This window comes from Panulirus ornatus, chromosome 17 (genome assembly GCF_036320965.1).
Source record: "Panulirus ornatus isolate Po-2019 chromosome 17, ASM3632096v1, whole genome shotgun sequence".
NCBI classification, from domain to species: domain Eukaryota; kingdom Metazoa; phylum Arthropoda; class Malacostraca; order Decapoda; family Palinuridae; genus Panulirus; species Panulirus ornatus.
This window is the reverse complement of record NC_092240.1, coordinates 232,355-251,792: the sequence shown is the minus strand read 5'-3', so window position 1 is coordinate 251,792 and position 19,438 is coordinate 232,355. Positions and strand designations below refer to the sequence as shown.

Below are 19,438 nucleotides of genomic sequence, written 5' to 3'. Positions count from 1 at the left end.
CAGGCCCCGATCACACAAAATCTTTTTCACTCCATCTTTCCACCTCCAATTTGGTCTCCCTCTTCTCCTCGTTCCCTCCACCTCCGACACATATATCCTCTTGGTCAATCTTTCCTCACTCATTCTCTCCATGTGCCCAAACCACTTCAAAACACCCTCTTCTGCTCTCTCAACCACGCTCTTTTTATTTCCACACATCTCTCTTACCCTTACGTTACTCACTCGATCAAACCACCTCACACCACACATTGTCCTCAAACATCTCATTTCCAGCACATCCATCCTCCTGCGCACAACTCTATCCATAGCCCACGCCTCGCAACCATACAACATTGTTGGAACCACTATTCCTTCAAACATACCCATTTTTGCTTTCCGAGATAATGTTCTCGACTTCCACACATTCTTCAAGGCCCCCAGAATTTTCGCCCCCTCCCCCACCCTATGATCCACTTCCGATTCCATGGTTCCATCCGCTGCCAGATCCACTCCCAGATATCTAAAACACTTCACTTCCTCCAGTTTTTTCCATTCAAACTCACCTCCCAATTGATTTGACCCTCAACCCTACTGTACCTAATAACCTTGCTCTTATTCACATTTACTCTTAACTTTCTTCTTCCACACACTTTACCAAACTCTGTCACCAGCTTCTGCAGTTTCTCACATGAATCAGCCACCAGCGCTGTATCATCAGCGAAAAACAACTGACTCACTTCCCAAGCTCTCTCATCCCCAACAGACTTCATACTTGCCCCTCTTTCCAAAACTCTTGCATTTACCTCCCTAACAACCCCATCCATAAACAAATTAAACAACCATGGAGACATCACACACCCCTGCCGCAAACCTACATTCATTGAGAACCAATCACTTTCCTCTCTTCCTACACGTACACATGCCTTACATCCTCGATAAAAACTTTTCACTGCTTCTAACAACTTTCTTCCCACACCATATATTCTTATTGCCTTCCACAGAACATCTCTATCAACTCTATCATATGCCTTCTCCAGATCCATAAATGCTACATACAAATCCATTTGCTTTTCTAAGTATTTCTCACATACATTCTTCAAAGCAAACACCTGATCCACACATCCTCTACCACTTCTGAAACCACACTGCTCTTCCCCAATCTGATGCTCTGTACATGCCTTCACCCTCTCAATCAATACCCTCCCATATAATTTACCAGGAATACTCAACAAACTTATACTCTGTAATTTGAGCACTCACTCTTATCCCCTTTGCCTTTGTACAATGGCACTATGCACGCATTCCGCCAATCCTCAGGCATCTCACCATGAGTCATACATACATTAAATAACCTTAGCAACCAGTCAACAATACAGTCACCCCCTTTTTTAATAAATTCCACTGCAATACCATCCAAACCTGCTGCCTTGCCGGCTTTCATCTTCCGCAAAGCTTACACTACCTCTTCTCTGTTTACCAAATCATTTTCCCTAACCCTCTCACTTTGCACACCACCTCGACCAAAACATCCTATATCTGTCACTCTATCATCAAACACATTCAACAAACCTTCAAAATACTCACTCCATCTCCTTCTCACATCACCACTACTTGTTATCACCTCCCCATTTGCGCCCTTCACTGAAGTTCCCATTTGCTCCCTTGTCTTACGCACTTTATTTACCTCCTTCCAGAACATCTTTTTATTCTCCCTAAAATTTAATGATACTCTCTCACCCCAACTCTCATTTGCCCTTTTTTTCACCTCTTGCACCTTTCTCTTGACCTCCTGTCTCTTTCTTTTATACATCTCCCACTCAATTGCATTTTTTCCCTGCAAAAATCGTCCAAATGCCTCTCTCTTCTTTTTCACTAATACTCTTACTTCTTCATCCCACCACTCACTACCCTTTCTAATCAACCCACCTCCCACTCTTCTCATGCCACAAGCATCTTTTGCGCAATCCATCACTGATTCCCTAAATACATCCCATTCCTCCCCCACTCCCCTTACTTCCATTGTTCTCACCTTTTTCCATTCTGTACTCAGTCTCTCCTGATACTTCCTCACACAGGTCTCCTTCCCAAGCTCACTTACTCTCACCACCCTCTTCACCCCAACATTCACTCTTCTTTTCTGAAAACCCATACAAATCTTCACCTTAGCCTCCACAAGATAATGATCAGACATCCCTCCAGTTGCACCTCTCAGCACATTAACATCCAAAATTCTCTCTTTCGCACGCCTGTCAATTAACACGTAATCCAATATATATATATATATATATATATATATATATATATATATATATATATATATATATATATATATATATATAATATATATATATATATATATATATATATATATATATATATATATATATTTCTTCTTTTTTTTCATACTATTAGGCATTTCCCGCGTTAGCAAGGTAGCGTTAAGAACAGAGGACTGGACCTTTGAAGGAACATCCTCACCTGGCCACCTTCTCTGTTCCTTCTTTTGGAAAATTAAAAAAAAACTGAGAGGGGAGGATTTCCAGCCCACCGCTCCCTTCCCTTTTAGTCGCCTTCTACGACACGCAGGGAGTACGTGGGAAGTATTCTTTCTCCCCTATCCCCAGGGAAATACACATATATATATATATATATATATATATATATTTTTTTTTTTTTTTTTTTTTTTTTTTATACTTTGTCGCTGTCTCCCGCGTCTGCGAGGTAGCGCAAGGAAACAGACGAAAGAAATGGCCCAACCCCCCCCCCCCATACACATGTACATACACATGTCCACACACGTGTATACATACCTACACAGCTTTCCATGGTCCACCCCAGACGCCTCACATGCCTTGATTCACTCCACTGACAGCACGTCCACCCCTGTATACCACATCGCTCCAATTCACTCCATTCCTTGCCCTCCTTACACCCTCCTGCATGTTCAGGCCCCGATCACACAAAATCTTTTTCACTCCATCTTTCCACCTCCAATTTGGTCTCCCTCTTCTCCTCGTTCCCTCCACCTCCGACACATATATCCTCTTGGTCAATCTTTCCTCACTCATTCTCTCCATGTGCCCAAACCATTTCAAAACACCCTCTTCTGCTCTCTCAACCACGCTCTTTTTATTTCCACACATCTCTCTTACCCTTACGTTACTTACTCGATCAAACCACCTCACACCACACATATAGATATATAGATAGATAGATAGATATATATAGTTGAGCGGCAGTGATGAGTATCTTTTAGTTATCCCTTTCCCTGTTTTTGCATAAAGTGTTAATTTCTTTGTTATGTTCACTGGGAAGAAATTTAATCTAGGATTAATGATGTTGCTGTTATGAAGTCTGGGCTTCAGGATCCTGCAGGAGCAGTGGCCCCATGTCTTCCTTCCGGTCCTTACGTACTTGTACTTGACCCGGGCAAGAGAATTCCCAGTCTTCAACCAGAGTTTTCGGGAGGCAGATGACAAAGACTCTTTTTCATGTCAGTCTTTATTGTAAATATAAATTTTGTTTACAGTTTCTTGTCTTAATCTGTTTGTTACATTAAATCATAACTCAAGTACAAATAAAATTTCATTCATCAAAACATACATACACACACACACACACAGGGTTGCAAAGTTGACTAACACCGAGCTTCAGTACTATAAACCTACATACTCTATAACTATTGACTTCCACACTCACCACCTTGGTGTACGCTGCTCGTCCACATGTGTTCTTGCATGCATATCATTCATTTCTCGCCATCATACCACCGACATACCTTGCTCCACGTAAACATACCTCATGTTTACAACATTACACTTTAAGTATATAGATTACCTCCTTACCTTTACAACCTTAAACTAAGCATATGGCTTATCCTGCCCTAGGCTTAGTATTCTAACCCCATCCCCTCACTGAGCATACTTTGGTCACCTGCTTGAAGGCAATTCTGGCGTCATGATAGTTCCTCCGCTGCCAGGAGGTGCAGTGCCCTACCTCCTTGGTGACACTTGAGTTGCTTATGTTTGACCTCCTCCTGTGTCTGCCAGCTGTTTGGATTAGACATCTGTCTACAAACTAACTCATTAAGCCTCCCTTACAAATATTCCTTCAAGGCCAGATTAATTTGTAAGTGTTAGGATTACATTTAGTCTAAAAGTATTTTCTTTTTTCCTGCTGTCTCTTTTAGGCATTATGAAATAGATTGAAATATTTCAACAAAGCAATTGTTTGAGAAAGTAAAAATTACAACAATACTTAAGATTCATATATCAAAATATATATATATATATATATATATATATATATATATATATATATATATATATATATATATATATATATATATATATATATATATATATATATATATATATATATATATATATATATATATATATATATATATTTAATATATATATATATATACATATATATATATATATATATATATATATATATATATATATATATATATATATATATATATATATATATATATATATATATATATATATATATATATATATATATATATATATATATATATATATATATATATATATATATATATATATATATAAATATATATATATATATATATATATATATATATATATATATATATATATATATATATATATATATATATATATATATATATATATATATATATATATATATGTTTGAAGGAATAGTGGTTCCAACAATGTTGTATGGTTGCGAGGCGTGGGCTATGGATAGAGTTGTGCGCAGGAGGATGGATGTGCTGGAAATGAGATGTTTGAGGACAATGTGTGGTGTGAGGTGGTTTGATCGAGTGAGTAACGTAAGGGTAAGAGAGATGTGTGGAAATAAAAAGAGCGTGGTGGAGAGAGCAGAAGAGGGTGTTTTGAAGTGGTTTGGGCACATTGAGAGAATGAGTGAGGAAAGATTGACAAAGAGGATATATGTGTCGGAGGTGGAGGGAACGAGGAGAAGAGGGAGACCAAATTGGAGGTGGAAAGATGGAGTGAAAAAGATTTTGTGTGATCGGGGCCTGAACATGCAGGAGGGTGAAAGGAGGGCAAGGAATAGAGTGAATTGGAGCGATGTGGTATACCGGGGTTGACGTGCTGTCAGTGGATTGAATCAAGGCATGTGAAGCGTCTGGGGTAAACCATGGAAAGCTGTGTAGGTATGTATATTTGCGTTGTGGGAGTTGTGGGAGTATGTGATAGAGTGTAAGAAAGTAAATTCTCGATTAATATGGGTAAAACTGAAAGTTGATGGAGAGAGGTGGGTGATTATTGGTGCATATGCACCTGGGCATGAGAAGAAAGATCAAGAGAGGCAAGTGTTTTGGGAGCAGCTGAATGAGTGTGTTAGTGGTTTTGATGCACGAGACCGGGTCATAGTGATGGGTGATTTGAATGCAAAGGTGAGTAATGTGGCAGTTGAGGGAATAATTGGTATACATGGGGTGTTCAGTGTTGTAAATGGAAATGGTGAAGAGCTTGTAGATTTATGTGCTGAAAAAGGACTGATGATTGGGAATACCTGGTTTAAAAAGCGAGATATACATAAGTATACTTATGTAAGTAGGAGAGATGGCCAGAGAGCGTTATTGGATTACGTGTTAATTGACAGGCGTGCGAAAGAGAGACTTTTGGATGTTAATGTGCTGAGAGGTGCAACTGGAGGGATGTCTGATCATTATCTTGCGGAGGCTAAGGTGAAGATTTGTATGGGTTTTCAGAAAAGAAGAGTAAATATATATATATATATATATATATATATATATATATATATATATATATATATATATATATATATATATATATATATATATATATATATATCGCTACCTCGCACACATGAGGGGTAACTATGAGTTTTTTCTCAGTAGGGATAAACTTCAGCAGTGAATGTTTATGCTTTCAGCTGTACTGTGAGAGATGTTTTGTTCAGAGTAAGCACCAGTCAACGATTGTTTACCTTCGGTAAGCTGTGTAGCAACCTTCTTTATCACTGTATAACACTTTAATATGAATATCTACAGTCACACCCAGTGATATTTAGCCTTATTATCACATCTACGTCACTGTCGTCACGAAAATTGTAACATTGTTTGAATATGTCATTGATTCTTTTACTTGTTTTTCCTATGCTTACCACCCACTGGATTACTTCAAGCGAATCATTCTATTACTTCATATGTGGTGTTCCTGAGATAGCTCAGTAAAATTTTCTATTTCTATTAGCGGCCACTTCGGTCATCTATCATTTATGTATACTTCAGGACTTTATTTATAACGTTTGACAGATTTGCATCATATCTTTTTTAATTGGTAATGCTCGCATATCATACATTAAGTGTATGAATAGACATATTATCTTCATTTGAACATTATTTTTCATTCCCTTTGAGATATCTTGCGCATTTGGTGGTCATTTTAAACAACTTTCATAATTTCCCAGGTGAACATATGCTCTCAAGTGTCCACAATCCTCATGGTGTCATACACGAATCACTCGACATGTTATCCTCATGACGGTATTTGTATCTATTTTTCCTAAGACTATACTGATACTTCCATGATCTTCCATGAAGCCCCTCAATAGAACACGCCAATAAGCGACGATTCATGTTGTATGCTGGAGGTAACTTCTGTCGTTCGGGAACTCCAGTCTCTCGACAAGTTATGAATTAGTGGTATTGATGGCATGGCTTTAGTTATGTTGGAGTTGTGGTGGCTTCCTGTATGAGTGAGGGAGTATGTAAGGTGTGTTTGGCGGAGTCTTGGGTTTCGCAGCTCACGCTACACTTACACCTCATGATCCACTCCAACTGGTAATGTACTACTTCGTAGTTGTCGCTCTTGATGTCGTCGTACTCAAGGTCGTCGTCCACCGTCAAGTTTTCGTGTTCATACGATGGTTGGTCGTCTAGGTCGTCGTGTTTGTTTTGATAATCGTCGTCAGCCGGGTCGTCCTGGTAGAGGGAGTTGTGAGAGTACCGTTGGGTGTGGAGTTGTGGTTGTGGGTATGTGAGGACGGACTCAAGCACCGGCTGACCCTCGTCCATCATGTCGTACACACTGGGGGCGTTTGTCGTGGCCGTCTGGGCGTGCAGGCGCGGGCGTGGCGGAAAGGGGTCTGAGAGGACGGGATGACTGGCATGCGGGGCAGCCAGGAGGTCGGTGTTGGCGTGCAGAGGACAGAGGAAGGCGATGGAGATAGTGGTAGAGGTGTACACGCTGCAACAGCGTCCACTGCAGGCGCCACAGAACTTGGGTCTGTAGCGTCGCTCACTAATACACCAACCAGCGCGCAGACGGACTGGCTTGACCTGCCTTTGTGTCGCCTTACACGTGTGCCCACGCTGAAAATACACAAGAAGGTACAAGAAAGTACACATGTACACAAGTAGCGGAAGGGCTGTATAAATTTGATGTACCGGGCAACATGGTGTAAACTGACGCAGAAATGCCTAGGAAAGACCAAGTTATTCAGATACATGTGGAATATATAATCTGTTGATAATCGCCGTGTCCCGTGTTAACGAGGTATCTCTAGGAACAGACGAAGAAAGACTGCATTCATACACATCCATTTCCTAGTTATCATGTGTTAAGCAGCAAAACCACAGCTCCCTATCCATAACCAGGCCCCACAGAAATGTCCATTCTTACACTCGCCCGCTACACAAACCTTATTTCAGTCCATTGAAAGAACGTCGACCTCTACATACCGCATCGTTACAATCCACTCTATCAAGTGCACTCATTTCATCCTCCTGAATGATCAGGTCCCAATCACTCAAAATACTTTTCACGCCATCCCTCCATCTCCAGTTTGGTCAACAACTTCACCTTGTTCCCTCCACTTCTGACACATATATCCTCCATGTTAACCTCTCTTCATTCATTTCCCTGATATGTCCAACTTTTCAGAACATCCTCTTCAGCTCCCTCAAGCACAATCTGCTCATTAACACACAACCCTCTCCCTCTTCTTTACCTACTAGGTCAAACCACCTCACACCAAATATTGTCAAACATATAATTTCTAAGACATCCACTCACCTCCGCACATCATCTATAGCCTATGCCCCACATCCATATAACATTGTTCGAACAGCTATACCTTTAAACAAACTCAATTTTACCCTCCCAGACAACGATCTCTCATTCCGCTCATTCTTTAGTGCTACCAGAACTTTCGCCTACTCACCTACCCTAAGAGTCAATCCCGATTCCATGGTTTCATTTGCTGCCATATCCACTCCCAGCTATCTAAAGCACTTCCCTTCCTCCAGTTTTTCTTCAGTGAAACTCGCAACCCAATCTATATGGCCCTTAATCCTACTATTCCTAATAACCTTGCTTTCATTCATATCTGTTCTCAGTATTCTCCCAAACTAAGTCACCAACTTCTGCAATTCTTCACTAGAATCTGCCACCAGTGCGGTATCATCAACAAACAATTGACTCATTTTCTAAACATCCTCATCTTCTACAGACTACACAATCGCCCCTCCCTATAAAATTCTCGCATTTGCTTCTTTCACCACCCAGTCTTTAAGCAAATATGAAAGACAGTTATGGTGATACTAAGCACCCAAGCCGAAGACCAACTCTCACTTTGAACGACTGACTCTCCAGTAGTCTTACTCGTAATCATACTTTACACCCATGATAAAAACGTCTCATCTATTCTACAAGCATTCCTCCCACACCATATAAGCTTCATACCTCCATTAGAGCATTTCTTTCAGTCTTATCATTTACCTTCACCGGAACCATAAATACGACCTACAAATCCATATTTTTCGAAGCATATATATATATATATATATATATATATATATATATATATATATATATATATATATATATATATATATATATATATATATATATATATATATATATATATATATATATATATATATATATATATATATATATACATATATACATATGGGAGGGTATTAAGAATATATGGTGTGGGAGGCAAGTTGTTAGAAGCAGTGAAAAGTTTTTCTCAAGGATGTAAGGGATGTGTGCGAGTAGGAGGAGAGGAAAGTGATTCGTTCTCAGTGAATGTTGGTTTGTGGCAGGGGTGCGTGATGTCTCCATGGTTGTTTGATTTGTTTATGGATGGGGTTGTTAGGGAGGTGAATGCAAGAGTTTTGGAAAGAGGGGCAAGCATGCAGTCTGTTGTGAATGAGAGAGCTTGGGAAGTGAGTCAATTGTTGTTCGCTGATGAGAAACTGCAGAAGCTGGTGACTGAGCTTGGTAAAGTGTGTGAAAGAAGAAAGCTGAGAGTAAATGTGAATAAGAGCAAGATTATTAGGTACAGTTTGGTTGAGGGACAAGTCAATTGGGAGGTAAGTTTGAATGGAGAAAAACTGAAGGAAGTGAGGTGTTTTAGATATCTGGGAGTAGATTTGGCAGCAGATGGAACCATGTAAGCGAAAGTGAATCATAGGGTGGCGGAGGGGGCGAAAGTTCTGGGAGTGTTGAAAAATTTGTGGAAGTCGAGAACGTTATTTTGGAAACAAAAATGGGTATGTTTGAAGGAATAGTGGTTCCAACAATGTTATATGGTTGCGAGGCGTGGGCTATAGATAGAGTTGTGCGCAGGAGGGTGGGTGTGCTGGATGAGATGTTTGAGGATAATATGTGGTGTGAGGTGGTTGATCGAGTAAGTAATGAAAAGGTATGAGAGTGATCGGGGCCTGAACATGCAGGAGGGTGAAAGACGTGCAAAGAATAGAGTGAATTGGATCGATGTGGTATACCGGGGTCGACGTGCTGTCAATGGATTGAACCAGGGCATGTGAACCGTCTGTGGTAAACCATGAAAAGTTTCGTGGGGCCTGGATGTGGAAAGGGAGCTGTGGTTTCGGTGCATTATGCATGACAGCTAGAGACTGAGTGTGAACGAATGTGGCCTTTGTTGTCTTTTTCTAGCGCTTCCTCGCGCACATGAGGTGGGAGGAGGTTGTCATTTCATATGTGGCGGGATGGCGATGGGAATGAATAAAGGCAGACAGTATGAATTATGTACATGTGTATATATATATATATGTCTGTGTGTGTATATATATGTATACGATGAGATACATAGGTATGTATATGTGCGTGTGTGGACGTGTATGTATATACATTGTATGTGGGTGGGTTGGGTCATTGCGCTACCTCGCTAACGCGGGAGACAGCGACAAAGTATAATAAATGAATAAATAGATAATTGAATATGGGAGGGTATTGATTGAGAGGGTGAAGGCATGTACAGAACATCAGATTGGGGGAGAGCATTGTGGTTTCAGAAGTGGTAGAGGATGTGTGGATCAGGGGTTTGCTTTGAAGAATGTGTGTGAAAAATACTTAGAAAGACAGATTTATTTGTATGTAGCATTTATGAATCTGGAGAAGGCATGTGATAAAGTTGATAGGGATGCTCTATGGAAGGTATTAAAAATGTATGGTGTGGGAGGCAAGTTGTTAGAAGCAGTGAAAAGTTCTTATCGAGGATGTAAGGCATGTGTACGTGTAGGAAGAAAGGAAAGCGATTGGTTCTCAGTGAATGTCGGTTTGCGGCAGGGGTGCGTGATGTCTCCATGGTTGTTTAATTTGTTTATGGATGGGTTTGTTAGGGAGGTGAATGCAAGAGTCTTGGAGAGAGGGGCAAGTATGCAGTCTGTTGTCGATAAAAGGGCTTAGGAAGTCAGTTGTTGTTCTCTGATGATCCAGTGCTGGTGGCTGATTCGGGTGAGAAACTGCAGAAGCTGGTGACTGAGTTTGGTAAAGTGTGAGAAAGAAGAAAGTTGAGAACGAATGTGAATAAGAGCAGTGTTATTGGGTACAGTAGGGTTGAGGGACAAGTCAATTAGGAGGTAAGTTTGAATTGAGAAAAACAGGAGGATGTGAAGTGTTTTTGATATCTGGGAGTGTATTTGGCAGTGGATAGAACCATGGAAGCGGAAGTGAATCATAGGGTGGGGGAGGGGGCGAAATTTCTGGGATCGTTGAAAAATGTGTGGAAGGCGAGAACGTTATCATGGAAAACAAAAATGGTTATGTTTGAAGGAATAGTGGTTCCAACAATGTTATATGGTTGCGAGGCGTGGGCTATAGATAGATTTGTGCGGAGGAGGGTGGATGTGTTGGAAATGAGATGTTGGAGGACAATATGTGATGTGAGGTGGTTTGATCGAGTAAGTAATGAAAGGGTAAGAGAGATATGTGGTAATAAAAAGAGTGTGGTTGAGAGAGCAGAAGAGGGTATTTTGAAATGGTTTGGTCACATGAAGAGAATGAGTAAGGAAAGATTGACAAAGAGGATATATGTCAGAGGTGGAGGGAACGAGGAGAAGTGGGAGACCAAATTGGAGGTTGAAGTGTTCACCGATTAAGTACTTTTGAAGTCTCTTTCAGCTCTGTATGTAATGTTGGTCAACAGGACATGTACGAAAAAAATACCCTATTTTACAAGTGCAAATTTTAATGATCTAGGCATTGCTCTTAACAGGCAAACCTGGGATGATGCAGTGACGTGCATGTGGCTTGAAAAAGCTTGGGTAAAATCTTCAAAGTAGTAGAGGTAATATACATGGCAATGCGTAATATACAGACTATTAAGTTATGCAAATTTGCGTAAAGAAACTATGAGAGTTAAAGACAAAATTAATATAAGCTTATATTATTGAAAAGAGCAAAGGAAACCTTATTGGGTGTTACTGTTATGTTAAATGCCGGAGTCATTGCCCAGACAATAGATCCAATAATTACGGAAAACGGTGACTTGGTTCAAGACATTGAAACCATAACAAAAATAATATGGGCCTATCTGGCATCTGTATCTACGATAAAGGGACCAAGGCTGGTCAGGATTCAGACTAGTCCTACGAACCACTATTTTGCCCATTTAATATTGTTTCTTGCCCAGGTAACACTTTGTCTTACCCAAGTAACACTGTATCCTACTTAAGTAGCACTGTATCATGCCCAGATAACGCCATACTTGAGCAGGTATTACTGTATCTTGCCCAGGCAACACTGTATCTTGCCCAGGTAAAATGTTGCTTGCTCATGTAACACTTTAAGTTGCTTAAGTAACAATGTATCTTCCCCAAGTAACACTATATCTTACTCAGATATAGATGTATCTTGCCCAGACAACACTGTATCTTGCCGAGGTAGCAAAGCAGGTTGCTCAAGTAACAATATCTTGCCTAGGTGACAAGGTAACTTGCCCAGGTAACACTGTATCTTGCCCAGATAACACTATATCTTGCCCAGTTAACACTGTATCTTGCCCAGATAACAATGTATCTTGCCGAGGTAACACTGTATCTTGCCAAGTAACACCGTATCTTGCCCTGGTAACACCATATCTTGCCAAGTTAACACCGTATCTTGCCAGGTAACACCGTATCTTGCCCAGGTAACACCATATCTTGCACAAGTAACACAATATCTTGCCCAGGTAACACCATATCTTGCACAAGTAACACAATATCTTGCCCAGGTAACACCATATCTTGCCCAGGTAACACCATATCCTGCCCAGGTAACACCATATCTTGCCCAGGTAACATCATATCTTCCCTAGATAACGAGGTAACTTCCCCAGGTTGTCATTTTTTCACAAGCTTATCCGTAAGGTGGACGCCTTGGGTCAGCAGTTCTTTCAGACTATTTACTTTAAAAGGCAAGTTTTGATCACAATCTTCAGACAAATTTGTTCTTACAAACATTTTATCTTTTAATCATTTAAACATTTATGAAAATTATCATGTGATTTCCATTACAAATATATCTTTACTATATTTTTGTCCTGCTCATGTTATCTGAGCTTTTATCATTCTATATTTCTTACTAATTGATTCTTTGATTCATTACACTAAGTGATTCTGTATTTCTATTCATTTATTCTGGTGTTATTGTTTTCCCATTATTGAGTTTTTCATTTGTTTGGTTACATTCAGTCGTATGTTAAAGACAGACTAATAATTGCAAAGGTAGAGTGTAGAGCAGTTGGACCAAACTGCCAGGAAACAGTTGACGATGGAATAACGCTCTTCACATTAGAGTGTGCAGCTTTGTCTTGCTCACTTTACATTATTCTTTACGTATCCCACCGTAGAAGGGAACACAGCCTTTTTCCCCCAATGTCTCATTTTCATGTCTGTCTTCGTAAAAGAGAGAACACATCGTTTATGGTCAGCTCCTCTTTTATTTTTGGTTTGATTTTCTTCCTAACTCTAAGCAACCTAATCCTAACACGAGGAGCCATTTCTGAGACCAGAGGTATCGAGAGTGTAGTGAAGATGCATTTGTTGGATGGAGACATACACCATTCGCTCGCGAAGGTTGGCATTTCCAGTTATATTTCGTACTGTAAGAGATACAACATACTGTTTTTGTTATGCTTCTTTTATCTATTTTCTCTAACCTCACTCTTGTCTTCAACAATCAGCACCTTAACAGCAGTTTCGTGAGGATGCGCTGCACCTTACCTATGATGATCAGGACATAGGATGATAATCTAGCGGGTGAAGATAAGTTTGTTAGAGGGAGATATACTGCATAAATGAATGCTTTTTGTATAAGATCTTCCATTCATGGTGCCGAGCGATACTGTCTGTTTAAATCAGTTTGTTTTTACCTATGACTATACAAAAAGAGCAGCTCCTTTAATCACGTGACTTAAAGTTTATATTTTCAGGAATTGTGTAGAATAGCAATACCTGTAAATCCTCTAAACAGGCTACTGATCCAAAGGTGTGTGATCATGTGATCGATGATGTTTCCTTTAAAGCTCATAAACCTACTCAGCAAAGGTAGTCAGAGCCAGATTCATACGCGCATAGGACACAGGGGCAAAAAACTCAACCTTTCTGTCATTTAGAATACAATTTGTACAGCTTCTCTTATTGTGTAGTGACCTTGGGCACAACTGGATGTTGATGGTCAGCCATAAAGGGAAATTCTTTTCCTGGTGTGCTTTTGTTTGTTTTATTAACAACATAATAGATCTTTTTTCATAAATCATTACAACTGCTCAAAACTCAGATTAAGAAAGACCAGTGCTCCTCCTAAATATCGTCAGAGGTTCGGGCGAGTCGGCTGTCAGAGTTGTGGATAACATCAACAGAGGTACGTGAGAAATGAAAGGCAATGTAAATAAAGATGTCAAAATTGTATTCATCAGTGGAGGTGCTTAAGGTGCCAGTAAGGCAAACAGTTGGATGGTTGCTGAGGGGCAGTGGGCAACGGAATGAGAAACAGAGGTGATTACTACAATGATATACACAATGACGTAAGGAGTGCAGGGGATAGATAGCGACACAGGATAAATGATCACGGAAGGAGACAGGGAGGTGGGCTTGCTGTAAGGGACAGTGATGTATACTAGGAGAGACATAGTAGTGTATAAGTGGATGAAACTACCATAACTAAATATGGCCAACAAGTAGAAATGTTCATAACTGACCCTGATGTGATGTTTTCTGGAGAGATGATCAGTGATGGGCTGCATTTGGGGCTGACGTTGATTCTGACACGGACGCAGTTGACACAAGCGGGTCTGGTTGATTAGCTGACAGCGGCCGTTGTCTGTTGACCAGCGAACTGACACACCAGCACCGCAGCTCTGCTGTGAACACTGAGACCATCTGCCAGACACCCGCTCACATGTCGGAGGGCCCACAGCCTTGCCTGGTGGAGACACTGTTGTCACTCATTACTCGTTAGTCACTGTCCACCGCTCACAGGTCGGGAAGCCCACCGCCTTGCTTGAGAAAGACACTACTGCCACTCACCACTGGTTAGTCATTGTCGGTCGTTAACAGGTCGGAGGTCCCGCCACCCTTCCTGGCTGAAACATAGTCGTCGCTGAGTGCACGTTAGTCTCCGTCCGTCACTCATAAGTTGGAGTACCTACTGCATTGCCTGCGGGAGACAACATTCCCACTTACTCCTTAGTCATTGTCCGTCGCTCACAGGTCGAGGAGCTCACCAATTTGCCTGCTGGAAACATTGTCGTCGCTCAATGCTCGTTAATCACTGTCTCCCACAAGTCGGTGGGCGCACCGCCATGCTTTGGGGGACACTTTCGTCATTCACTATTCATTAGTCTCTCCTGGTCATCCACAGGTCGGGGAGCCTATTGTCTTGCATGGGGGAGACGATGTGATCATTCCTTGCTCGTTAGTCACTCACAGGTCGTGAGTCAAATTTTGTCAATTTTTGTATTTTCTGGAGGTAACAATAGCTTGCTGTTATGTTGTCTGGTTGCATTTACTTGCCTTCCTTTAAGTTGTCTATTTGCTTTGTTGTCTGAATGTTCCACATTCTGTGTTGTGTTTTGGTCTGTACGTTACCAGAAGGCTTTTCATCTGGCTGCAGTGTTTCTGTCTTTCATGTTGTCTGTCTCCTTTGGTATTTGTATCTCTCGATAACTGTTTGTATTACTTCCTCGTTGCTTTGCTATTTCCCTAGCATATTGTCCGATAGCTGTTTTATAGGGCGGTTTATGTTGCCAAACTAGTGAGTTGTCTGGGTATGGCGTTGTCTTGACTCTCTTATCCGCCTGCTATACTCTTCACTTATTCTAACTGGACACTTTTATGTCTGAGTGCTATATTTGGCGATGATTATGGGCTTCTGTTTGAGCTAGCTATACCTTTTCAATGCCGTATTGTGTGTCTGGTGTACAACATGTCTGTTGCATGTTCTGACTGCAGGGTTGTCTAGTTGCCCTCCTTTATGTCTGCATAGTTCTCTAGTTAACGTGCTGAATGGCTGCTATGTTCTCTACTTGTTGACCTGACTGGCTGCTGCATTCTCTGGTTGTTGTGCTGACTGGCTGCTTTGTTCTTTAGTAACTGTTGTCCTGAATGACTTCTATATTCGCTGGTTGTGCTGACTGGCTCAGTATGTTCTCTGGTTGTTTTACTGACTGGCTGCTGTATTCTCTGGGTGTTGTGCTGACTGTTTGCTATATTCTCTGGTTGTACCGACTGCCTGCTGTATTTTTTGGTTGTTGTGCTGATTTGTTGCTATGTTCTCAGGTTGGCTTGCTGACTGTCTGCTATATATTCTGGCTGTTGAACTGACTGACTATTATGTTCTTTTATATCTTTCCTATTGATTACTGTGTTACCTGGCTGTAATCTTAACTTCTCTCATCATTGTCTGGTTATTAAATTAGATACCAGCTATGCTGTATACCTGTTGTGTTTTCTGCCATACATCTTGGCTTCTTGCTATGTAGCCCATCTCTTGTGCTGGCTGACTGCTTTGTTGCCTGTGTTTTGTGTTTGCTGACTGTTATGTAGCCTAATATATCTATTGGTTGACTGCCATGTTTCCTAGCTCTTGTGTCTTCTAGCTATTGTGCTGCCTCCCTAAATAATATCTAGCCACTGTGGTGTCAGTGTACCAGCTAGTTGTCGTGTGGTCTGTATGTTATCATGCTTGCCTCATCTATTGGTTCGTTGGTCTTTGTATGGTTCTTTTCCTATCTGATTATTGTGTTTGTTAAATCAGGTTGAATTACCTAATCACTGCTATGTTATCTGGCTGCTACATTAACTGGTTGTTGTACCCAGTTGATGCTGTGCTAGCTAGTTACTGTGTTAGCTGGCTGTTGTGCTAGCAAGCTTTTCTGTTGTTTGGCTGTTGTGTTCAATCACCTTCGTAAATTTGCTGGAATGTCTCACAACTCTTTTTTTTTTCTGATAGCAGTGTTTGCCGGATGTAATCGTGACTGTTTAGCTACTGTACAGTGTTTTCTCTCTCTCTCTCTCTCTCTCTCTCTCTCTCTCTCTCTCTCTCTCTCTGTAGTGAGCTGCAGTGTAGGATGGCAGCCGTGTTACCTTCCTGCTGTTTTGGTTAGGTGTTGTATTGTCTGCCTGTCGTGTTGTCTGTTTCCACAACCAGCTGGATGTTTGAGTGAAGCGTGACTGTTTCATTATCCAGTTTTTGTGCCATCTAATTACCGTTTGTTGGTTGTTGGGCTTCTGCCTACGACGTAAACCAGTTGTTTGGCTGTCCGGTATGCCATATGTTTTTAGTATCTCTGGTTGTAGTGTTGCCTGTCTTATTGATATATGTGTGGTGGACCATGAGAGAGAGAGAGAGAGAGAGAGAGAGAGAGAGAGAGAGAGAGAGAGAGAGAGAGAGAGAGAGAGAGAGAGAGAGAGAGAGAGAGAGAGAGAGAGAATTAGATCTTTCCCAAATTTCAGTATACTGTCAAAGGATTTGCATCGTTCTGATGCGAGACTATTGTACGATGACGTGCGACGCTACCGAAGCTGCTGTGATGAGCTGTTGTCTCATGATGATATTCGGTAATGATGATTTAGTGTTGTCGAAGTCAGCAGGTGTGCATCGTTGTGCTACGGTGATGTTATAACAATGGTGTGATCTGAACCTGTTGAGCTTCAGTAACTAGGGTTATAATAATGCTCCTGCTGGGGAGTGAGGGATGTTGCCCTGCTAGCCTCCTGCTGGGGAGGGACAGATGTTGCTCTGCTAGCCTCCTACAGAGAAGCAATACTATACAACCGTGATTGCAGGCTGCTGATTTTTGCTGTGTCTACGTAACGGAAATAAAAGCTCTACTTATTGTCACCTGAGTCTGTGGCGCTGTAATGGGCTCCCAGTGATGTGTGATTGCTTGTGTAACAAGGCTACGTTATAATGTGTCACCGCAACTGTCATGGTGCTGTAAATACTATGTGTTATGCACTGGTCTGGCCAGGCCCGCTGAGGCTAGGCTGCTGTGCTGTATTTCTGACGTAAGGTACACACCTCTACAGCTGTGCTGGAGGACCTTTGTCTGTCATAGACAGTTCGTGTTGTCACACTGGAACACGACTGTAGTCACTCTGATGGATCTCAGTAACCACGCTAGAGCAGGCTCCCACTCGTGCCATAGCGCATGGGGTGTGGTGCTGGATCACCTCTACGGGCTGATGGAACCCCTAGGTAGCATCTTCGCAGGTCCGACGCACAGGTGTCACGACACGAATGTTTTCGATGAAGTAACTCCGAGATCGTTCGAGAGCGGGCTGGAGCACCTGTGCTGACTTGCTGTAACACCTGTGTTGACGTGCTGGAACATCTATGTTGCTATTTAGAATGAGCTTAGTGATAAGAGAAGACTCATATGGTGGCAAGAGAGCATCTGAATTGCTCTCTTGGTCCCACGTGATACTCTGAAATTTTCCTTACCGTCAACAAAGGTTTTATGTATACTCTAAAGTAAATTGTTTGATGAAAATACATTTAGGAATTAAGATTTAGTATACGTCCATCTATTACAAAATTTAGTTAATATGAGAATTATTTTCTAAAGAATATTTAAGTTGTAAAATTCCGTTGGTGGGGCTGAAATTTTCCCAACTTGATCACTAAGTTAGGATTAATAGTCATGATTTTCTACCTCATATATAAGTTTTCCGAACAGTGTACCATGATTATCTATACCTTCACTGATCAGTAATATTTTTATATCTATATTCACATTCTGAAACTAAAGTTTTATACATTTTTGCAGCTTTAACATAGTTTTGTATGCGTAATTCCGATAGCTTCAGTCACGGACAAAAGTACTAGATACAAGCTTGTATTCTATCATGTACATGGTTTCTGTCATCTGTTATAGTATGCATTAAAATATTATAATTCTTTCATGAATCATCAATGTGCAGGGCAAGCTAGGATCTACAATTATTCTCGTTAGCATCCCAAATGACCCCATTGTCTGTCTTCACCGAACTTTCCAATGAGTGAAGACCTCAGGGAAACCCCCGTATGTTGAACCAACGAGTTTGATCCCTACCTATTGCACTACCACGCATGAACTTCGAAGGAATACTGTCCACCGATCAACACCTGTACTACGTCGCCGATCTCGTCTGTAACACTGCAATCTATTCCTGTATGTTCATTATATTGTGCTACATCAAATATATTCAATTTTACTAAAGATTGGCAGTGTTCGTGTGTCTAAAGTGTCTCATGTATTTCAAAATTACATTGCAAAGGAATATAAGTCATTTTGTGATCACTTATCTGATGAAGCAAAGCGCGGTGAGAAGAACAGAAAAACAACAGTAAGATAGAGAGTGATAGATATGCATTGGTCTTTAACAAGAGTGTATTAGATATAATGCAAATGCGCGCTTAGACAATTATATATATATAGACAGCGACAAAGTATAATAATAATATAATAAAAATATATATATATATATATATATATATATTATGTATATATATATATATATATATATATATATATATTTTTTTTTTCTTTTGCTTTGTCGCTGTCTCCCGCGTTTGCGAGGTAGCGCAAGGAAACAGACGAAAGAAATGGCCCAACCCACCCCCATACACATGTATATACATACGTCCACACATGCAAATATACATACCTACACAGCTTTCCATGGTTT

General features: G+C 40.7%; 1 protein-coding gene across 1 annotated transcript; it reads right to left on the bottom strand.

Moving 5' to 3' along the window:
* Positions 1–5,755: 5,755 nt before the first annotated feature.
* LOC139754492 (uncharacterized) lies at positions 5,756–19,230 on the bottom strand. Its single transcript, XM_071671757.1, has 3 exons — positions 17,790–19,230; positions 14,467–14,690; positions 5,756–7,342 (listed from the first exon to the last, which is right to left on the bottom strand). The coding sequence occupies exons 2-3, from the start codon at positions 14,509–14,511 to the stop codon at positions 6,695–6,697; spliced, it is 693 nt and encodes a 230-aa protein (XP_071527858.1). The 5' UTR covers positions 14,512–14,690; positions 17,790–19,230; the 3' UTR covers positions 5,756–6,694.
* Between the last annotated feature and the right edge of the window lie 208 nt (positions 19,231–19,438).